Source organism: Taeniopygia guttata, chromosome 8, assembly GCF_048771995.1.
Source record: "Taeniopygia guttata chromosome 8, bTaeGut7.mat, whole genome shotgun sequence".
Classification (NCBI taxonomy): domain Eukaryota; kingdom Metazoa; phylum Chordata; class Aves; order Passeriformes; family Estrildidae; genus Taeniopygia; species Taeniopygia guttata.
Genome location: NC_133033.1, coordinates 23770318 through 23793559, shown reverse-complemented (window position 1 = coordinate 23793559; position 23242 = coordinate 23770318). Strand labels below are relative to the sequence as shown.

Here is a 23242-nt window from a genome sequence, read left to right as displayed (position 1 = left end):
TGTTTCAGGCTTCTGCTGCTCTCACTCTTTTGTGTCCCAGGGCAGCCAGCCAGCACAGGGAGTTGTGTGAGCGAGGGAACATCATTTGGAGAGTGAATCACTGGCTTTGGGATGCTGCTGGATTATTTTCATTTGCCCCCAGCAAATCGTTATGGCTCTGATGCTGCTCACAAAATAAAAAGAAGAGAGGAGTCTGAAAAGAGCTGAAGGTAGTTTAGATTTCACTGAGGACATAAGAGCAGCACAGGGTAAAGGCACACTCAGAGCTCTGGCAAAGGCAGGCAGAGGAGGGGCTTATTTCTACTGACACGTCCTAAAATCAGGATTGTGACCCAGGTTGAATGTCCAGCGGATGGGAAATGCCAGCTTCCAGCCCTCCACATCAAGTACAGTTTGGCAGTGCTAGTCCCACCCTCCAAAAGTGAGCGGTCCCGCGGGCAGCAGTGGAATTCCAGGCGTGTGGATTGGGCTGGCTCCTGTGACACTCTAATCACCTCGCCCAGGCTGCAAAGCTGCTCCTTCTATTTGGTTAATGAATCCAAGCATAAAAGCAACATGTGGCAAACTAACCATCACAGAAAAGCCTCATTAATGTATCATTCTAGAAGGACAATTATAAAGGCATCGCAAAGGGCAAACAGGAGGAGTACATTTGCAGTAATTGTTCAGGAGGATGGGTACAAATTGACAGAGTTTCTCAAATTTTACTGCAGATGATTCTATGACCCCTGGAGATTCTTTATTGAAGTTTCCTAGATTGATCCATTTTGGGAAGTCATCTGATCAGGAAACGGAGGCAATGTAATTTCGTGTGCGTGATAAATTAGGTTCTATAAGCAAAGAGGAGCAAACATTAACTCTCTCTATATCATGGAAGTGTGTATATTTATATATAGATACTCCCTGGATGCAAACTATTCACAATGAGATTATGAATAATTTAACAGTTGTGTGCTTGCTAAAGGTTTCCTCCTTTTTAAGTGTTTCAAGCACACAGCCAACAGTAGCACCTGCTCAAAGTGGGTCTGCCCACCTCGGAGAAACTTCCTACCCACAGTAAACCCAAATATGCTGCGATGGGGCCCTTGGAGTTAATTAGAGATTTCATCTTGAAAAGGGTCTAGCATGCCCAAATCCTATTAACTTCTAAAAGAACTATCATTACTATGCCCCTTTTAAGATCATGACCCAATAATTTTAATTGCTGGAATATGTTTTATATATTTTTATGCTAAATTGCCATTGGTCTATTCACGGGAACATTTCCATGGTGGGTAAGTCAATGAAGTACAGGGAAAATCTTCCTTGTATTTCCTGTCTTCAGAGAAGAGATGCTAAGAAAGCTGGGGTTGTTCAGCCAGGAGAGGAGAAGGCACCAGGCAGACCTTTAAGTCCCTTCCAGTATGTGAGAGGCGCTTATAAAAAAAGAGGGAGAGTGACTTTTTAAATGGGCAGATGAAAAATATAAATAATAATAATAAATATAATAAATAATAATAATAAAAAATATAAAATAGGATGTAAGGGGAACATCCTTAAACTGACAGAGAATACATTTAGATGAGCTATTAGGAAGTTTCTTCCCTGCGAAGGTGGTGAGGCCCTGGCACAGGTTGTCTGGAGAGGCTATGGCTGCCCCATCCCTGAAGTGTCCAAGGTCAGCTTGGATGGGGCTTGGAGCAACCTGGGACAGTGGAAGGTGTCCCTGCCCATGGCAGGGGGTTGGAATGAGATTGTCCTTAAGGTCCCTCCCAACCCAAGCCTTTCTGTGACTCTATGGTATCCATCTTTCAGCTATGCTCGAGCTGGAACAGCGCATCCCTCCAGCAGCGTGGGATGGGTGCGGGCTGTGCGGCTGCTTCGTACGGACATCCCGCGGATGTTTGCCAAAACATCCTGATACGACAGCTCAAAGTTCTTTTAATTCCCTACCTGTGTGGGAAGGAAGAGGGGCGAGATCTGCACTTAAGCCTCGAAAGGGGACATCTCAGCTTGATTTATTAAAAAAATATGGATATTGATCTAGTATCGATATCCAACTGTGACGGACAAAAACTCTCTAACAGTTTAAAGTTAGAAAGTGTATGTTTATTCGACGCCGGGCAGCGTGCGGGATAGCTCCCAAATACACACCGCACCTTCCAGGTGATTACAGAGTCTTTTTATCCATACAAGTATTGAATATACAAAATACAAATACATATTCATAATTTTGGTACATCCCATTCCCCGCTTCGTATGCTAATCACTCCAAAAGCTATTAAGCATGCATAGTTTGTCCCTTGAAATGGGTTGGTGGTCCCTTTCATGGGGAGGGGTCCCAAAATGAGGAAGTAAATGAAGTCTTCCTCGTTCTGACCTTTCTACCTTTTCAATGCGGGTATGACAAATGAATTCTTGGTAGAACTCCCATTCCTTGTCTTCAATTGGTTTCAGAACAGAGGAGGCCCACAATTGTCTTATGTTCCTAAAAGCTATTTGTCAGTTTCTATATTCTTCATTATAAACCCAGCTAACTAAACATTGTGCTGACAAGCAATAAATTATTAGTTAACTGCTAACTCCTAACTTCATCAAGGCCTACTCATTTATTATTCTTATTTTAATTAACTCTAGTAAGGCTTATTTCTAACTAAAATCTTAGCTCCTCAAAATCTCTAAATGCCTTAAAGTTTACATTTCAAGCTCTAGCAGCAGCTAGAGAAAGCCTCTTTAAAGCCCAGAACTCGGGTGGAGAAATGCGGGGCCTGCAGCTTTCACCGCGGGCGCTGACCGCAGCCTCCGGGGGTCGTGGGCTGGCAGCGGGCGGCACCCGGAGCGGCGGGGCGGCGCGGGCTCCGGGCGGGGCCGGGGGCCGGCAGGCGGGGCTGGCCGGGCCGGGCGGGAGGTGGTGCCGCTCGGCTCCTCCTTCTCCTTCTCCCTCCCGCCGCCCCGCCTCCTCCCGCGTTCCCCGGGCTGGAGCCCGCTCTGCCTGCCGGCGGCTCCGCGGCTGCCCCTCGCCCATCATGGCTGCGGGCGCGCCGCTGCTGCTGCTGCTGCTGCCGCCGCTGCTCGGGGCCGCCCCCGAGCCTCCCGAGCCGCCCGAGCCGCCCGAGCCCGAGCAGCCCGCGCTGCCCGAGTCGGCGCTGCTGCAGCCCACCGTGCTGCTCGCCATCATCGCCCGCAACGCCGCGCACACGCTGCCGCACGTCCTGGGCTGCATCGAGAGGCTCAGCTACCCCAAGAGCCGCATCGCGCTCTGGTAAGGCCGCGGGAGGTGCGGGCACAGGCGGCTCTGCGGGCAGCGGCACCGGGGAGCGCAGAGGGGCAGCAGCCGCGCCCGCCGCAGGAGCCGGGGCTGCGCTGGGGCGGCCGCGGAGAGCTCGGCCCCCGTTCCGCGGAGAGCTCGGCCCCCGTTCCGCGGAGAGCTCGGCCCCCGTTCCGCGGAGAGCTCGGCCCCCGTTCCGCCGTGCCCCCGCGTGCCGGGGCCGCGGTGGCTCTGCCGGGAGCCGCAGGGAGATGAGTTATCCCAGCAGAGCTGGCCTGGAGCCTGGGAACATTCACCGCCGGAGCATGTGTCCAAATCCACAGGCACGGAGAACTCCGGCGGGGAGCGTGGGGCCGGCTCCCGGCTGGTAAATCCCGGGCTTTGTGGGAGCTGGTGGGGATGTTCCAGGGCTGGAGAGCGGCCGGGCTGGGTGGCTGCTGGTGGGCATTGAAAGGAGCATTGTTGCCAGGCTGGAGGCTGGAAGATGGATTAAAAGATGTATTCAGAAGTCGCAGCATGGGGGCAGCTGCGGCGGCCAAACAGGGGTCGGGATGGAGGAATTAGAGCAGTTTGGGAACTGGTCAATCTGCCTTTGCGAGGAGACAAAGGAAAAAGTAATCTTTCAACCTGACATAAGTGTTGAGTGGAACAGGATCGCTTGGCAGAACCCCAAGCAGAGTTTCTTTTTTCTCTGTAGAGCCTGATCCAAAGTTCGCTGAAGTCCGTGGTGAGACTCGTGTTAACTTAAAAACTCAGTGAAGTTTCGTTTTACTTTGAAGGGGCTGGGGAGGACCTGCCCCCCAGTCACATCACTGAAGTGTCATTAAACAGATGTTTCTGTGTGTGCTTCAGTAAACTCAGTAAAGTTTCGTTTTACTTTCAAGGGGCCAGGGAGGACCTGCCCCCCAGTCACATCACTGAAATGTCATTAAACAGATGTTTCTGTGTGTGCTTCAGTAACATGGCTGTAATTTGTCTCCAAGTACAGGGCTCTGCAGAACATCAGTGGATGGATCTTTTTTTTTTTTTTTTCCCCTTCTTTTCGTGTTGCAGGTGTACAAAGCAAGTTGTGCCATCAGGCCAAATTCAGAATGCCACACAAGTGTGTGGAATCACAAGCTGGTGTGTAGCAGTGGGTAAATTCACATTCCTCTCTGTGTAGATGTGTGACTCCTCATTCATTTGTATCAGCAGGAATTTTGCCAGTTGAGATTTCATCATAGCAGATGTGTAAAAACAGATATCAGACCCCACATGGCCTGTGATTCAGCTGAGCTTGGTGTTTATAAAAACTTATGGGAGCTGTAATTGCAGTGCTGGTCACCAAAGCAGAGCACATCTCAAAATGCCTCTTGCTGTACAAGTGCAGAGTAAGTTTTCTGGGTAGGGTTTTAAGTCCTGCAGATAATTGGTTTGCTCTACAACTTTTTCAGTACATTACTTGCATTATCCTCACTAGACTTAAGGTCTCTGCAATATTGTGTGAAAGTATTTGTGGGGACTTATTTTAATGTAACTTAAAATACAGTAAGGTTCTTACAAGAAATCACTCCCTTTTTAAGAGGATTGCGCACAGACAGAAGGCATGGCTAAGCTGGAAAATCTGCTGATGAAAATGTCTGTAAAAGATCTGTAAAATGAGAATTACTAAAAGTTTCACAGCCTCTAGAAGAGGAGTTCTCAGGATGCTCTGAGTTGCCACAGAGTGAGAGGTGCCTGTGGGGTGGCAGTGATTCCTTGGAGAGGTTTGGTTGCTCCTCAATAAGGCTTGAGGTTTTCTAGAGCTGGGAATGTTCAGGACACAAAGTACCCACTCAGAGCAAGCTCACATACGATATCTGTAAAGTCTCTTGAGAACAAGTGAAACCATTCAGTCCATTTCTGGAAGCATCTTGTGTTTCAGACAGAGTCCTTTCAACAGATGAATTCCAAGATTTACCTGTGTCCCTGAGTTACTACGATAGCTTGGGGAGGAGGGCATGGGAGTGATGTTTGTCATGGACTTGCATTCTTCCATTGCCACTTATATCCTATTTTCTTTTTCTTTTTTTTTTTCTTGAGTAAGTAATTTTCTTAAGTAATTTTCTTGCGTAAGTCAGCATTTTAAAATGCCCAACCATAGATCTTGAGAATGAAAACTAAAACCATAAATCATCTCTCAAGCTCCCATATGCTCTTTCTGTGTAGCTGGAGGGCTGAAATTGAACAGGGGATTTCTGCTTTATGAGTGACAGTAAAGATGGGTTAAGAGATAATGAATTTGAAGCAGTCACTGAATTTCCTTTGTGTAGTCTGTATCAATTAATCCCAAGCTTTGTTACCCTGATACTGAGCAAAAGATGATGCGCCGGGCAGCCTTGTGTTCCTTTTTTACCTTTGGTCTTAATTATGACTTAATTCTGGACGTGATTGTGAGCAGCTTGGGAAAGACTTGCTGGCTCCTAATGAGCTGAGCAGGCCATTTGGTCTGGGGCCAGCTGGCACGGAGGAGCCGTGGCCTTGCAGTGAAACCCTTCCTTGCAGCTAAAGCCCTTCCTTGCAGTTAAAGCCTTCCTTGCAGTTAAACCCTTCCTTGCTTAGGCTAAAGCCCTTCCTTGCAGCTAAAGCCCTTCCTTGCAGTTAAAGCCCTTCCTGTGCAGCTAAAGCCCTTCCTTGCAGCTAAAGCCCTTCCTTGCAGCTAAAGCCCTTCCTTGCAGCTAAAGCCCTTCCTTGCAGCTAAAGCCTTCCTTGCAGTTAAACCCTTCCTTGCTTAGGCTAAAGCCCTTCCTTGCAGCTAAAGCCCTTCCTTGCAGCTAAAGCCCTTCCTTGCAGCTAAAGCCCTTCCTTGCAGCTAAGCCCTTCCTTGCAGTTAAACCCTTCCTTGCAGCTAAGCCGTTCCTTCCCCTCTTGCTGCTCCGCTGCCGACAATCAGGAAATGCCCGGGCCGGGCCGGGGCTGGCCTGCGGTAACCCGGCTGTCCTTGCCGGGACAGCGGCCGGGTCATCCCGGGGCTGTGCTGGTGCCTTCGCGCTGGCATTTCTGTGGCACAGCTCAGGTTTCTGTCCTGGCCCCGCTGAGCTTCCCGGGATGGACTTGGCCATCGGTGGCCTGGGAGCCTTTGGAGCCGGCCAGCGCAGTCTCCCCTGTTTGGCCACAGAGCTCAGTGTCACCATGGAGGTGCAGTGCTGAGGGAACAGCTGTCCCTTCTTGTGGAGGAGGAAGGGTCGCAGCTGTCCCCTCCGAGCGCCCAAACACCCAGTGCTGTGGGAAAGGGGCTGGGGCCCTCAACAGGAGAGAGCTTAAAGAAAAAACCTGGCTGTTGGACCCGAGTCCAGCTTTTTTGTAGCCACAAAGGTTCTTCTGACATGCTGGCTGTGTGGCTGAGCTTCTCCCAGGGAAAGTGTACAGCATTGTTTGTGCTGGGCTTGGAGAACTGCAAAGGGAGGGAAAGAGATCTTTATCTTGGACAAAAATGACCCAGAAGTTACACAGTCAGTGTGCCCCAATCCTCTTTTTTTAGTGGGCGAGGCTGTGGGGTTTTGTCTTGAGCTTTATCAGTGCTGACTGTTTGTTTGAGATTGGTCAGTTACAGGTACGGAGTGTTTGCTTGTCAGGAAGGTTCATGTTGGCTGCAGTAGACAGCCTAAAAGTGTGTGTATTCAGCAGTTTATCACATTGCCTTACACCTTCCTTAGTCTCAGATTAAGTGATGGTATAGCAAAGAAAGTTGCCTGTAATTTCATCTTTTGCTTCATCTTAGTGGGTCATCTGCTCTCTCCTCTCTTAGTAACCTGGGGATGGAATGTCTGCATAAATGGGTTGGTGTTTGGGAGCAGTAATTGGTCCTTTTGTGCTTGAGAATCTGCTGTGGCGATCAGAGTGTGCTTACATTTCAGAATTTATAATGTGAACAATAGTGAGACAGGTGGAAAGCTGGAATAAATCCCAGCTGAGAGATGAGTGGATGTACTGTAACACAGCTCCAGTGAGGGAATAGTTTCAACTTAAAAGAACTGGGTGAAGCTAAAAATAGAAGCTGATGAGATCAGTGTAATAATTGTATTTCGTAATTATGTATTATTAGACTGGAACTAGCTGATGATATCTGAGCATTTTCTTATTCTTTAGTGGTTTACTTTTCAAATGTGAAAAACTTCCACATACAAAATTCAAACTCCAGTGAGATGCAGGGATCATTTAAAACTTTAATGGCTGATATTACTCTCAGGGAAGTGTTGGCTTTCAGACACCCTGTGTTTTCTGTCCTTGTGAGATTAAAGTGAGGTCACTTTAATCTTCATGGTCATTATTAGTCACGTAGGAATGCTGACATTCCAGTTTGCTGGCTCTGCCTCTCCTTCTTCTGTCCACTGGTATTTTGCATCCAGTTCAGGTGTGCTCACCTGTGCTATGACTTCCATGTGGCAATATTAAAACATAGGTTTTACAAATTAACTGACTTTTCACTTGGCTCATAATTTAAATTTTAGTGGGATTTAGTTTCCCATTTGTAGATACTTTAAATTTATTTATTATGCAGTTTTAATAACAGTCATAGACTAAGAGAGGGCAAGAGTGAGATGGGATTTGCACAGCTTTGGAATTGCAATTCAGGTGACGTTCCTGTTGTGCAAGATGTTGGAGAGAGCCTTTCTGCCAGAGAACTTGCATTTAGACGACTGCGTCGAAAGAAAGAATAGGAGTAAATCTTACAATTTTTAGCTGGGGAAATAGGGGTAGAAGGGTGAAGTAACCTACACGAGATTGTTGAATTTATCATGACTGGAGACAGAAGAATCAAGAAATGTCAGTTATGAACGCTTTCTTGCTAAGGTCATTTTTACACCAAGGTGCAGAAAAATGGAAAAACAGGGAAGGCTAAAGAATTGTTCCCATCCCAATATCCATAATCACTTTTTTTTTCTTTTTGTCTTTTGGGTTTCTTTCCCTCATATCAGTCGTGGCAAACTGAAGCAAATGGCAGCATGAAATTACTCAGTAGAAACATTTAAAGGGAAGTCAAAAATTGCTGCTGTGCTTTGCTGAGGTCTGCATGGCAAGACACAAACCACTCTTCAGCAAAAAACTCTGTAGTTCTGCAGAGAAGCCATAAAAGAGGCGTGAGCTGTGTGATGGCAATATGCAGGGTAGCAGGAGTTTATTTTTCCCTGCTGTGGTCACAAATTGCCAGATTCTGATGCTTTTTTTGATTACATTAAAGACCATCTTGTCCCACACTTTATATATTGGGGTCTGTGAGACAGCAGTGTGAATGTTGGCATAAAAGAAAAAATGCAAAAATAATTCTTTTTCACCATAAAATGAATAAATAGCTCTCCAGAGGTACAGGGATAATACTGTAAAACTGATGTCTTAAAATATGTAGGAGCTCTGTGACACTAGTGAGCATAGTACATTGTGTGTGTTTGCTTAATCATTTTTTACATCTGAATTCTGTATGGTCTGTGTCTCTGGAAATGTAAGAATTTATTTTGTCTGCCGTCTTTTGGCACCCATCTTTTGAGACGGGTCTACCCTTTATCTGTGTCTATCCCTTGTGTCATAGGCTGCCTGGTGCCTTGTAGTGCAGGTTGTGGATTTAGAGACTGGAGTCCAATAAAATAATCTGTTGCCCAAAAGAAGCAGGGGGACAGAGTTCAGTAGCAGAGGCTGTTGTTTATGATAAGCCTTTGGATATGTTCAAAGGTCAGGAAGATCTAGGTTTTTTTGTCTCTTTTCACATGTACAAAGTAGGAATAAAAAGACCTCAAGGAGTCATCTACTTCATTCCTGCCCAGGGCAGGGTCCCACTTAATCTCTTACTTAGCTTTCCCTCAGGGTTGGGATTCCTCATCCAGTCCAGGCTGTCCAGGTTGTGCACTGATCTGTCTTTTGAACCACCTTCACCTGTGGGAAGGTGAGAGGCAGCTGTGGGTCCAAGGACCAGCTGCAACCAATATTGGCTGTTAAGTGCACCTGTTAATTTGCCCCAGCCTCCCCAAAAACAGTCAGTTTCATTTGTACTTGGCACACCAGCTATTTCAGCTCCTAATTTCTGGTGAATCTGGGAGAAGGGATCAGTTAGGTCTGATCCAGGGGGGAACTTGCCCAGTTCCTGCTGTCATCTTCATTGTTGGGGGAGTGTTATAGGAACAAAGCCCTCTCCCCTTCCCCAGTGCTTCTCCAGCTGAGCTAATGCATGGATCTCCTGGGAAGGTTAGTGCTGGAGTGCACCTCCAAAGGCTGGCTGCTCCCAAAGCCAGCTCTGGTAAAGGCAGAGCACTGTTTCAGTTCAGGTTTTTAATGTCTCCAGGGATGGAGATTCTGCAATCCCTGGGGAGCCTGTCATTGTCAAGGACTATCTTGGAAATTCATGTGGGCTGAGGGTGGCAGACCTTTGGGATAAAGGCTGTGGTTCCAACCACTTTTTCTTCTTTTTCTTTCCTATTTTCTGTTAAATGGAACACGTCATCTTTTCAGAGAGCTGCCTGGTCACTGCCCATCAGATTCCTGAGGAAGGGACCCCAGGTGTCTGAATGCAGCTGGAGAGGGGTCAGTCCCTGGCAGGTTTGGCAGGGCCCTTCCTGAGGGCACCAAAACAGGGATTTGTGCTGAGCCAGAGATGGAAGGGCTTTTTTGATCTCTTACGTAAATTATCACATAGCTGCAGTTATTTATCTGAGTTCCCTGGGACTAAAAGTCTTCATGCACTGGGTCAAGATTCTCTAAGAGCAGATCTGTGATGCACATGGTGTGCAGAACATTGCCCAGCCCTGCTGCCATCTCTCATTCTGAGAGGCTCATCTGGGCTACAGGGTCGAGAGGGGACTGAGGTGATGTGGGGTGCTGTCTGTCAACCTGGAATTTCCTTCCTGTGGGATGATGTCTCAGACTTGGTATTATTGCAGTCTATTTCTGTGCATCTCATTTCCTTTATTCTGGTCAAGCATTGTGCATGTTGATGGTGCTTATGGCCAAGGGTGGATTACAGCTAAATGGGACCCACATGCACCAAAATTTCAGGGTAACAAAAGATAGGAATAAAAAAATGTTGGTGTTGTCTATGAAGTGGATTTTTTGTCCTCTTCTGTAGAATGCTCAGCTCCTTCATACAGGTATGTGGCACTGCTAATAAATTCATCAATTAAGAAAAACACAATTCTTTTTTCTTTTTTTTTTTGTGTACAATTTGCCTCATACAGTGCCTGAATCCAGATTTTAAGCATGAAATGATTTGTTTTGGTTGTGTGTGCAGGCACATGCATTTGTCTGTATATTTATATCTGGTGTCCTTGGGCCAGAGCAGTTTTGTTACTGTAAAATGATGCCAGTTTCCTTTCTGGAAAAGTTGACAGGGAGACTAATAACAACATGTTAGTTTTAAACTTCTATGTCACTATGGATCTGGTATATACTTTCAAATGGAGTTCAGTCATTAAAGTTTTATGTGAACTACTTTGGTTGTGGTAAAGTTTTGCAACATAACACATTGTTCTTTGTCTTGACATGATGTGGCACTGCTAAAAAAAGGCTAAATTTTGTACTAGAGACTGAATTCACTGTAGAGGACTGAAATTATGCTAATGGCCTATAAAGCAGAATTTCTTATTTCTGTGGTTTCGTATTTGAAGTAGCTGTTAGACATTTTGGGAAGTGAAATCTTGCTCAGAAGTGAAGGCTGCTTTTATTATGACCAGCTATTTAAGTAGTCAGTGGTTTGTTTTCCCCTTTCTAACTTGTAACTAACTGTAGAATCAGGTAAAACTGAGCATGAAAGCTGATAGTGTTGTTTTGGGAATATGCCTTCACCGAAGTCTGTCCTTGCTCTTTTTCCAGGGATTTATTAAAACATAAAAATTGATGGGGTCTTAGTATCATCTGTGCTGCCTGAGTAGCTGTAATACATGGAAAAAATAGATTTCCAGCTATTACCTTTCATTCTGTTTGGATGGACTGATATGAATGACATATAACACCTGTTATAAAGATAAGCAGATCTTGATCTGGAGCAGGATTTTGAGGCTATCTCCCTGGACACATGAGGATCTAAATTCATACTGAAGCAGATGATAGTGGGAGTCCATGTGGCACTACAGTGCCATGGTAGGGCTCATTTAAGCTTTTTCATACTAGTTTTGTAGTGCTTCAGCTCCAAGAGGGAATTGTTTGTTGGATTTTTTTGTTGCTTTGCTTTTTTTAAAGATTTTTTTTCCTGTAAGGAAGAAAAACATTATTTATAATTATGCTTATTTTCCTCCATTCCTCACACAGAGTACAGGCTTCCCTTGATTCTAAAAGGATTGTTTGCTTAGTTTTGCACTTTGATGTCTCTGCAGAGGGAAGGTTATCTGTGGCTGCAGCCTGGTTTGAATTTTGCCCAGTGGCAGCAGTGAGGTTGTATTACCTGTGAAGGGTTAGTTTATATCCTGAAGCTGATAGCAGGTGCTTATCTCTGCAGTTAGCAGGTCAGTACCTTCAGTTAGCAGCTCAACATCTGCTCTTAAAATAGGTGCTGCCTTGTACCTGTGGGGCTAGGATGAGAATTTAAGGTTCTTATTTGGGTTATTTCCTCAGTACTTTGTCATTCTTGCCCTTACAAGGTACTTGGGAAATTTCAAGGTCAGGTTGGATGGGGCTCTGAGCAACCTGATCTGGTTGAAGATGTCTCTCTTCATTGCAGGGAGGTTGGACTGGGTGACATTTAAAGGCTCCTTCTCACCCAAACCATTTCAGGATTGGAGGAAAAGGCTATTTTCCAGCATTTCTACTTTGAACTTCTTATTGTGACAAGGAAGGTAAATGTTAAAACTCTGAAAAATGCAAACCGTTTTTGTTGGTTGTTTGATTTTTTCCTCTGGTTTTTAGCTCAGACATGTGAATTATTCCCTACCAGACTTCAGCCAAGTGAACTTAAGTCCTATGGCTGGACTGCTGTATCATTGGATAACCAAAAGCCTGCTTCAGGCAAGTCATAAAGAGATGTTAGCTAGGACATGTGATTTTTGGACAGGAGAAGCTGTGAGAGATCTGTTCTGTCCCCACAGTTTATGTCTACGGGCCAAAGAGGAACATGACCTGTAAAGCTTTGCAGCAAGACTCTTCTCTCTCCATTAATCACCAGCTCTCCCCAGCTCATGTGAGGAAGCAGGGATGTTGCATCCTCTTTTCATCAAAAAGAGAACCAGAAAACAAAGTGAGTGAGATTGAAACGTGTTTCGGTGTGTGCTGCAGGAGCAGAGCAGGTGCTGGGCTCTGGGCCTGGCTGCACTGCTCCAGGGAGTGTTTGGCCTTTTCTTTTAGGTGTCCCAGAGTGTGTCCTTGGCCACTGCACCTTAATACTGGGAGCCCCCCTTGTGGTTCATGGGGGGTGTGTTTTTACTCTTGCAAATTCTTCTTCTTAAATGAAGACAACAAATACATTCCTGTAGTCTAACCAGAACTTGTAATTAACACCTTAACTCATAAAGGCAACGGCAAAAATATTTACAGTTCAGTGAAAAGCACAGCAGTTGCATGCAAAAATCACTACACTAGACTAACAAAAATCCTAATTTAAAAAAAGACTTTGAAATACATGTCAGTGTAAGAACTACATGATTAGGGTAAAGATTTATGTTTCCATTTTGGGAAAACAGTAGAAGGCAAGCTCTTCCTCTTTTTTTGTAAACTGAAGAATTAAAAGGAGTTCTAGTGTCTTCAGGAACTGCTGGCCTGCATTTTATTTCTCCTTAATTCTTGGCTACAATTGGCTAGAATTACCAGTAGGAGAAATAGCTGGAATAGCTTTCAGATTTGGAAATCTAGATACTCAAGGATCTGTTTTACTGATGGTTTGTACAGGTTTAAGAAGTCAGGAGGAGGAGTGGTGTCAGCAGGGAGAAGGTTGAATAATCTCATGTGTTATGGACAGGATCCCTTGGGCAGCAAGGGATTAAATTGAAGTTAGGTTTTGGGAGTGGGAAGACTTTGAGAACTCTGGTTATTTCTGCAGATCTACAGATGGAGGAAAGGGCTGATGATAGTGGAGTGTCTGACTTGAGCTTGTGATGCCTCTGGATTGAACTGGGGTTCCTTAGAGGGTTGTGGTGAGGAGTAAGATTTGGACATGTTATTTTCTGGTGGATTCTGCATGCTGGCAGAGTTGGGAAGCAGATTGGTGTTGAGTTGGCGGGATGGCATTTTTCTCTGTGTGTGCAGAGGGTTTCTGGAAATCCTTTAGCTAGAGCTCCATACTTTTAGTGCCTGGAACTCCATAGCTTCTCTAGTTTGGCTTGACTCCCAACTCCTTCAGCACTTTCAGATGGGAGTGGGGTGTTGTTAGAGGTGAATAATTTCTGTTCACTTTTGCTACTCAGCTTAGGTGAGGTTTGGGGTTTGGAGTTCCAAGCTGCTGTAGACTGAGATATGAGCAGGTTATTCAGGCCCAGGAGGTTTAGAAAAGCCAGCTGCTGCTAGGGACCAAGCACTGCATGTGCTCTGGGCCATTTGTATCTGGTTTAGCTCAACCAATTCTTCCAACAACAGAGCAGTAGCCCAGTACTGTGCTCATTTTTCCCAGTCTTACTCCCTTAGCATTACTTGACTCACTCTCATAAATCAGTCTCTGGACGCTGCTGGTGTTTGCTCCAGATGATATGTGCTCCTTCAGTACAAAGCTCTGGATGGAGTTTCCATTTATTTGTCTCTGAGATGGGCTCCATGATTTTGGAGAAGCCTACCCAGACTCTTCTAAATTGGTTGGTAGAGAATAATAATTGCTTTTGGGTCTTTTGCCTCCTCAAATATTTTCTTCCTGTGGCTCTGGCTGTCAGACTATGGTTGCACTCATTTTTCAAAACACCAGTCTGAAGTAAGTTCAGGGTGTGTGACTGGAATATGAAAATGTCACTGGTGCTAAATACTGTCTCTTAATTTATGATTTCTTTTAAATTCAATTTTTTTACTTGAAGTGTAATTTTAAATGGAAATTAAGTTGCTGTGTTTGTGGTACATGTTTTATCACTCCTAACATACACTCGCTCCCCCTTCTCCCTTTATTTTTCACACAAACAAGTTACTGCTTCCACAAAAACTCTTGTCAATTAGATGTTTTTTCAGACTAGTGAGCTCATGGCCGTCTGCTGGCAGAGCTCTGCTCTGACTTAATACAAACGAAGGCTGCTGCCAGGATTTTTTGGCTAATACCTGAGCCTTGAAGGAAGCTCTGTTTCACAGAGCAAGAATTGAGCTGCTGTCAGTGGTGCTTCCAGCCTATAAACTTCCCACCTGGATTTTTGGATGAGCCAGTCTTTGTTTATGTGGTGCAGATTTAAGGGGGAGGGCAGGAATATGTGTTCAGGGTTTTTTTTTTTTCTAAGAAGGAATTTATTTTCTACACTCACCAATTCATTGTGCAGTGATGTTGGTTGATTCTGCCTGTGGAGAGCTTCAGTCACCTCCAGATTTGCTGTGTTGCTATTGTGAGGTGCAGAACTTCTTGTTGCTCATATATTTCTTCCAGTTCCGTGCTGACACAGAAGTTAAGAATATACTTGGGAGAAACCAAAATAAAGAGCCCAAACCCCTCGATTTCAGCTGATTAGATCTTGTATTGAGTTACATGATCTGAAGAGGTTAATGAAACTCTTTAAAACAAGAGTTCTACCCAACTGCAGCCACTGATAAGCTGGCAGAAGTTTAAGAGCAGAATGATTTCTCAAAGGAGAAGAACCAGCCTCTCAGTTTTTCCATGAACAATCTTTATTTCATGTATTTAAGAAATGCCTCTAGTGGTCTGGTACTTCTATGATATATCAGCTGTTCCCTTGCAAGCTGATGTTGCACATAAGTTGCTGCTATTCCAGGGGGTTGAGATGGAGCTATTGAGGGATTATTTGGAAGGCTTTAGAAGAAGCATCTGAGATGGTTTCAAATGAAAATAATTTTTTAAATTGCTGGGGTTTTGGTATTTGGGGTATTTTTTTTTTTTTTGAGGTTGGGGTTTGGTGGAGTATTTTTCAATGGGTTTTTGGTTTGGGTTGTTTTTGGGGAGTTTTTTGTTTTGTTGGGGTTTTTTTGAATCAAGCAGGTGATGCTAAATCTTTGAATTCCATGTGGGGCTATTAGCTGATGCTTTGCCTGCACTGTGCAGTAGATCATATTAAATGGTCTATTTAACACCTTGGAACATAACTCCCAAAAAACTTAATAGCTTCAGCAAATAAAGCAAGCCATTAGGTTTCAATTTATCTGCTGATACATAACATCTCTGTGTAAACCCCAAAGTCTTCAAAGACAGTCATGTTATTTCGTATGTGGGTGCATATTTTGTAGCATATAAGAAGTTGTGGCATATAATCTGCTATTCCCGGGAAGTGCTGGGATTTGGGTTAGGATGGTGTTTACCCCTGGCAAAGGGAGAGCTGGGACTGGATTCCTGCATGCTCAGCAAAGGGACTGTGGGTTCCTTGAAGCTGGACATTCTCTGCTCTTTCATTCCTCCCACAGCAATGCCTTGTGCTGAGGTATTGCAAAAATTCAGCTTTCCAGCCTTTGAAATTGCCTGAGAGCCCCAGGGAGCTGAAATGTCCAGGCTTGGGAATGCTGGTGGACAAGTGCTGTGATGCGTGTGATCCTGGGCCAGAGCATGTCCTTGACATGTCCCTGTCCCCTGAGGGAGCAGTCAGTCCAACACCTGCAGGTGTGCTGGGGTTGGAACAAACTTCATCTGTGCACTTCATCCCCTGGAATGGAGCTAGCTAAGATGGGAATCTTTCTCCTTGGAAAACAGCTTGGTTTGCAACCGTGCTCTGCAGAATAAAGGCACATGTGCATTTTCAAGGGCTTCCACTTTCCTAGGAATTTCCTTGGAACTGGCTACTGAACGACCTAAGTGCCCATTTCCTCTCTTTATTGACATCCAGGCAGTGGCAGGGGAAAAAACTACCTGTGCTCAAACTGTGCATTTGTGGTCAGGATGAAACCTTTAAGAGATAAATTGTGCATTTGCATTCTTCTCCACACCACAGTTGCTGATGCAGCCTTCAGTGCCTTGGCTCTCCCAGAGGTTTGCCTGTCTTCAGTGGGTGCTCCCTGGGGTTTGTCCCTCTCCAATGATTGCTCCCTGAAATCCACACAAAGAGAACAGACCAGCAGAAGGGAGGATTGTGATGTTGTGTCGTGCAGAGGAAGCAATCCCATCCATCAAGTGTCCCTCTGTTTTCATGATCTGATTTCCTTAGCTGGGGATGGGAAATGTGCAGCATTACTTACAGAGGGCTGCAGAGCCTTTGGCTTACAAGATTAAAGACCTCACTGTTTTTCTGTATCTTCTCTTTAGCATTAAGTCAGCCTCCAGCACAACACCAGTTTTCCATCACTTTGAGTCCAGTCAGTCTTTTCCAAGGGAGAATGTGTTCTGAGCCTGGCATCTGTAGTATGTCCTGTGTGCTGACCCCACAGCAGCCATGTGTGCAGCACATGTGTGTCCATAGGAGAAGCTGTGTGAATTTCTGTATCCCTGAGGGAAACATGAGATCATTAATTGAAGAGATTCAGATCCAGAAATTTTAGCTAGCTCAAAATATTTGGAATTTAGAGTAGAAATACTTTGCTTTTAAATTTTTTTTCTTCTCTTCAATACTAGTACTTCACTGCTTTAAAGCTCTAAACCCTAAAAATCAGGAACCCCATATCCAAAAACCCAGAGTGTTTTTTTTCAGTGCTGGAGGCAAAATATTTAGATGGGAAGAGGTTTTTGTCTGTGAGTTTGTGAGAGTTTCTTAAATGCAGCACAGAGGAAAAGTTGTTCTTGATATTGGCCACAAATTTGTCACTGGTCTGACAAGTACTCTGTGTATGCACTAAGTAAACTGCTCTACAAAGCTGAATATCTGTAGTTTATTTCAGTGTGTATTTTGGAAATAATGTTAGCTTATTTTATCATTCCCACTCCTTTTTTTGTGACTTGTGAAAATCCATTAATCTTTCTGGCTTTGTTTCTCTCTCTCTGTAAAATGAAGCTATAGTGCTGCCTCAGTGCAAGGCTGAGACCCTTGCTGTGGGTTTTTGGGGCCTCTGGGCATGGCCTCTTGACCTCTGTGTTTCACATCAGCTCATTCCCAGAGGTACATTGCAGATGAGCACACTTAGCCTTCAAACCAAGAACACTGTAAAATCTATTGGGCAAAACTTCAGAAGATTTTGATTGATCAATTCGTTATTTCATCCTAGCAGAGTGTTGTTTGTTGTGTTTTCCCTTTCCCCTTATTCGGAAATCCTGTCAGCATATGAGGTTGTCACCTTTTCAGCTGTTTCTTCATTGGAAATGGGATGGACAAAATTACATCCAGGAAAACTCTCTACTTCATCTCTAAAGGTTGAATATATTTTTCCCTGCTTGGCTGCAGTAGTTGTTTTTCTATTCTCTTAATTATATATAAAACATTTTCAGCCATTTGCCAGCAAATATGATGTAATCTATTTATTTTCAAGCAGTGAACCATTCCGTGCAATTCAGAGAACCTCTGTTTTCCAGGGTAACTGGCTACTTGAGGAAAATTAGGCCAAAATTATGAAGTCTCAAGTTCCATGCTGGCTTCAGCAAAGTCTAACTCTAAAATAACTCACTGATGACTGCAAGTGTTAGTTCAGTGTTGGTGAAAGCAAAGTTTGGCATAAATTCCTATTTATGCCAAGGGAAGCTTGTGCCAGGGAGAGAGTAATGAAACCTGCTGTGTTTGTGTGCTGTGAGTTTGCAGTGGAGCAGGGGAAATGGCTGGTCTGATGTTGTTAAATACTCTATATTGTAGGTGTGTCTTGTACGTTCACAGGGATGATGCTTTGGTTGGGTTATTAAACTGCTGATTCTGAGAGGGAAGAGCTGGTCAGATCTCCAGTGCTGACACTTCAGTTCTGCTTTATTGTTGCTGATTCCTTGATCCCAGGATATGGGAGGTTACATGAGTTTTGTATTTTTGTCTAGGTTACTTTTCATGGGTCTTCTCTGAAGCTCTGATGATCCTTGAAAAGGCAAAAGTCTGATATTCTTGGGTCTGTGACTAACTCGGATGCTCTATCCTCTGGCTGTGCCACTTTGTGGAGTGTGAGTGGAACAAACTTCACTCAGGGCATCACTCTGGGCATCGCCCTGGCTGGTGCCTCACACAACCTCTGCATGCTTGGGTGGTGGGGGGCACCACGCTTCATGTAGGTGGTGAAGAGGAGGGTCTGTAAATTGCTTGGAAGATGGACACAGAGGGAAGGTCAGGCCCCAGACGTCAGACTCAGTTTGACAGTGCAGTGAATATATGATGGGGTGAGGAACCTGAGTTTCCTGGAGGCATTGAAGTGCTTGGAAATGGAGTCTGAATTAATTAAGTCCAGGAAGGGAGCATGAGTAAGTCCCTAAAGCCTGGGTGATGAGTGCAATGTTATGTAAGATCGCAGAAAGTGACTGTAAATCTCATCTAGTCCCACCCCCTGCCACAGATGGGAGCACTTTCCACTATCCCAGGTTTCTCCAAGGCCTCTCCATCCTGGCCATGGACACTTCCAGGGATCCAGGGGCAGCCACAGCTTCCCTGGGCATCCTGTGCCAGGACCTGCCCACCCTCACAGGGAACAATTCCTTCCCAGTGTTCCATTTAACCCTGCCTTCTGGCAGTGGGAAGCCATTCCTTGTGTCCTGTTGCTCCAGGCCCTTGTTCCAAATTGTTCTCCAGCTCTTTTGTAGGTGTGCTCCACTAGATTGACAGCCTGGCTCCCAAAGTGTCTCCTCCTGTGGTTACCTTGTGGATTGGGAAAACCTCTTCCCTGCTGTGGAGGTGAAAGCTCTGTAGCCATTTGCCATTTTATCATTCAGAGACAGTGACAAACCAGTTGGAGCCATGCTGAGCATTTGATTTATTTTTACTTTTCTTGTATTACCTGTTCTGTACAGTTCTTTTTAATATTGATGCAAACTGCAAAGCTGGTGCATGTGCCTTGACATAAAGACAGATTGTCCTGACCTGCACTCATCATCTCCCTTCATTTCCTGACCATATGGGCAGCAGCAGCATCCTGGGATATGTTAGCTTCTTTCAGGTGGCTTCCACCAGCAGCAGCACTTTGAATATCTTTGGATGGACTTGGAGAGAGTGTGGGTGGAGTTCATGCCTCTGTTTCCAGGAGCATCTGCTATATGGCTAATTTTTGTTGCTGTGTTTTGAAATTTCTTTACCTGTTTTTGGTAATGTGGGCCAGTATTGAAAAGTGGTTTTAAAGCAGAAATTATTCTCCTTTGCTGGAGAGAGGTGTTAGCCCTGTGAGTTCTTGAAAGGCCAGATTGGATGGGGCTTGGAGCAGCCTGGACTAGTGGAAGGTGTCCTTCCACAGAGTGGAATTACAGAATGCCTTGACTTGGAAGAGAGCCAGAAGGGTCATGGAGTCCCACTCCTTGCTCCTCACAGTGTTAGCTAAAACTAAACTGTGTGACAAAGACCTTCACTGGGAACCTGCTTGAACTCAGACAGGGCTGGTGACATGACTTCCCTGGAGAGCCTGTTCCAGTGACACCCCTCTCAGTGAGCTTTTTTCTGGTAGTCTAAGCTGACCTTCCCCTGGTTCAGCTTCACTCTATTTTCTCATGTCCTATCACTGGTCACTAGAGAAAGGAGTCTCCATCCCTGGAAACATTCAAAAGCCATCCAGACATGATTCTGGGCAGCCTGGTCTTGGTGGCCCTGCTAGAGGAAGGGGGGCAGGGTGACCTCCAGAGGTTCTTTCGGTGATTCTTGTCTTGTGGTGCTGAATTACCATCCCAGGGGGTCCTGTGGAAGCTCCTGTGCAGCAGTGGGGTCGGCTGCCCCTTGGGACAGCCCCAGGGCTTGGAAGAGGAGATGCTCCAGCAGCAGGAGGAAGGCCAGCCTGCCTGCAGGCTTGCTGTGATCTAGGGCAGTGCCTGGGTCCCTTGTGAGATACAAGATGTAAAACATGGCAGCTCTTCTACTCATGAAGAATTTGCTACAGATCCATGGTTGACTTTTCTTGCTGTACCTCCTGACTGTATTTTGAAAGCAAATTCTGTGCTCAAGTTTGTCATCCCAGAGGTAACTGGCTTGCTTGTACAGAGGCTGTAGAAGAAGCAGTCAAGAAATTTACTTCTGTTCTGTTCCTCTGTGTCTGTACTACATGTTATAAACACCTGGGATTTTATCATCCTTATGTTGCCCAGTTTTCCTGCGAGCAGCCAGTAATTCACAGCTGGCTGAGGAGAGCAGGAGTGTTTATGATGTGCCTGTGCCAGCCTTGGCCCTGTTATCTTGCTCTGTAAGAATAAACTGAAGTTATTCTTAGTGTCTAAAGCTCCCTGAGTTTCTGGGTGCACAGACAGCTCATTGTGCTGCCTGCTGAGACAGTGCTGGGGATCACGCAGTGAGGATTTAGCGGGTGGTCTTGGTCCTGGGGAGGATTTTGGCTCTGACCCTTCCAGCAGCAATGAAAGGGGAATGGTATTCCATCGGCTGAACGTAAACCCAACGTGTTTTTTCTGTGCAGCACAGCAAACTTTGACTTGGGTGTGATAGATTTTTTTTAATTACCTTTCACAAGCAAACTAGAAATAGTTCACAGACATCTGCTGATCACAGTTTGAAAACTACTGTTCTCAAGCTTCCCTGAGGCTGAATTCCTTTGGAAAAAGTCTCGCTGACTTTGTCTGCTTCTGTAATCACAGAAGGGTTTGGGCTGACCTTTAAGCCCATCCAGTCCCACCCCCTGCCATGGGCAGGACACCTTCCACTGTCCCAGGTTGCTCCAAGCCCCATCCAGCCTGGCCTTGGACACTTTCAGGGATGGGGCAGCCACAACTCTGGGCAACATTGGTAAGTAAGATAGCTGATACAACACACCCCGAGGGTAATCAGAATTACCCTCACTTACTGGGCTTGGGTGGGTCTGTGTTCTGGATTATCTGTTCCTGACGGGAGCATTGCAGATCCTTTGGGTGGAAAGAGTTTCCCTGCATAAGCAGTGGAAAAAAAACCCTGAAATTGTTAATGCTTTTGCCTGTGCAAGGCAAGCCTGGAGCTCTCTCGGGGTCCAAACCTTTAAATCTGGCATGGCTTCCTGTGTGACCATGGCTCCGTGTGTGAGAGCACAGCAGAAAGAGCTGTTGGATTGACACGAGCCGTGTGCGTGGTGGCGGCGCTGGGGTTTCTCCACGTGTCTGTAACAATCCGTTCCGCTGGCGCATGCTCCTGCTGCAGCCCTCTCCGTGCCCAGACAGTGAGCCCTTTCATGGAGAAATGCAGAGTCATATTTCTGAGTGCAAATTAGCCAGGGGATTGTTAGTAGTGTGAGCTTGGCCAAGCTCATTTCTGTGAGCAGCTCTGGCGCTGGAGCAGGGGAGGTGTGGGCAGACACCCCCTGTGTGCGCTGCCAGCAGACGGGGGAGCCCAGGGCTGGCACCCCTGCTCTCTTGGGGGCTGCTCACACACAGGGACAAGAGTCCTTCAGCCAAATATCCTCCCATTTGACTTGCTGTGTCTCGCAATTAGACTTTTCCATGGGGTGGTGCATCAGGAATATGATGCTTCGCACTGGGCTCATTGTCCTGTATGTCCCAGGAGTGCTCAGGAGCTGTCCCATCCTGCTGGGAGTTGCTGAGATGCTCCTGGGATGCATTGCTGGTATTGCACTGGGTGACTCTGTGGTGAGGCTGCTGCACTAGGGCAGTCCCAAGCTTGGGAGCCTTTCTGAGTCCAGGCTTCTTTCCTGCCTCTAATGCCCCTTTTTCAGGCCTTTGTGAGCAAGGGCAGGTTGTTATTCTGGTGGAATAGACGTGTACCGGTGGGGCACATGTGAGCCTCAGCTTTCTCTGACTCTACAGCTCACAAGGGGTAGGGGAGGAGCAAGTAATGATGTCTTCACTCTCTGTGACCAGTGGCAGGAGTTGGGGAGATGGCTGGAGCTGTGCCAGGGCAGGGCCAGGCTGGATCTCAGGAAAAGGTTCTTCCCCAGAGGGTGCTGGGCACTGCCCAGGCTCCCCAGGGAATGGGCACGGCCCCAAGGCTGCCAGAGCTCCAGGAGGGTTTGGACAACGCTCCCAGGGATGGACAGGGTGGGGTTGTTGGGGTGTCTGGGCAGGGACAGGGTTAGACTGGATGATCCTGAAGGTCCCTTCAAACTCTGCATGTTCTGTGTTGATCAAAGGAGCCTTCTCAGAGGTGGCACAGAAAAGCACGAGGTGCCACAGTCTGCTCTGCAGGTCTGGCATGGACTCCTGCAATGTGGCTGCAAAACCTGCAAAGGGGGCATTTTTCAAGCTGTCATTTAGTAGAGTGTATCCCTGGATGCACACATCCAGCCCTGCTGAGCTGGAAGGTGTCTTCCAGCATTTGTGCCACATTTTTTCAGGAATCGTCACACATACACCAAATTCTTTACTGTGGAGATTTTCTTCAGCAGGTCTCTGTGCACCTGAGTATGCAGGCAGGTAGCAGCCTGCTGGAGACAGCTCTGGAGGGCTTGCTGCTCTTGTCCTGTTGACAGGTTATTGAAAGCCTTCTAAAAAAATTGTAAATTACTGAGTGAAGGGCTTCCCTCAGCCCTTCTGGTGACCTGGACGCTGTGAGCTGTGTTCTAAAGAGTCCTGCAGGGAAAGAAAGTCTGTGTTTCGGTGACCTTTGCATCAAGCTGTGGATAAAGTTTGAAAGTTCCAGGGAGTCTGATGTGAAAATATGGAGTAGTGTGTTGGTCTTCATTAACTGTTTAATTTTGAGCATCTCCTACCCTTCTAAGCAAAGCCATTTTTCTCTCTTCAGAGGCAAAATCCTTTTGGATAGCCAAGCATCCTTTGCCACTTTGTTTGTAAGAAGAGCAGTTTATGGCCTGTTCTTACATTTCTCTACTCCAAATGCTTTTGGACCTCTTCTCCAAATGCTAAATTTGGGATTAATCTCAGAGAACACTGTTGCTGGCGCTCACTGAGCTCTCTTCTTGTTCTCTTATTCTGTGGTTTTAGGTTTGTGATGGCCTCAAAAGCTGTGTGACAAC

At 45.9% G+C, this 23242-nt stretch overlaps 1 protein-coding gene across 1 annotated transcript in view; it reads left to right on the top strand.

Annotated features, from left to right (window-relative positions):
• Positions 1–2923: 2923 nt before the first annotated feature.
• The window catches only part of COLGALT2 (collagen beta(1-O)galactosyltransferase 2), a 45100-nt gene continuing 24781 nt past the window's right edge, over positions 2924–23242 (top strand). The window contains exon 1 of the mRNA XM_030279456.4: positions 2924–3241. Coding sequence (XP_030135316.2) covers positions 3006–3241 — 236 coding nt within the window. The 5' untranslated portion in view covers positions 2924–3005. The remainder of the gene's footprint in view (positions 3242–23242) is intronic.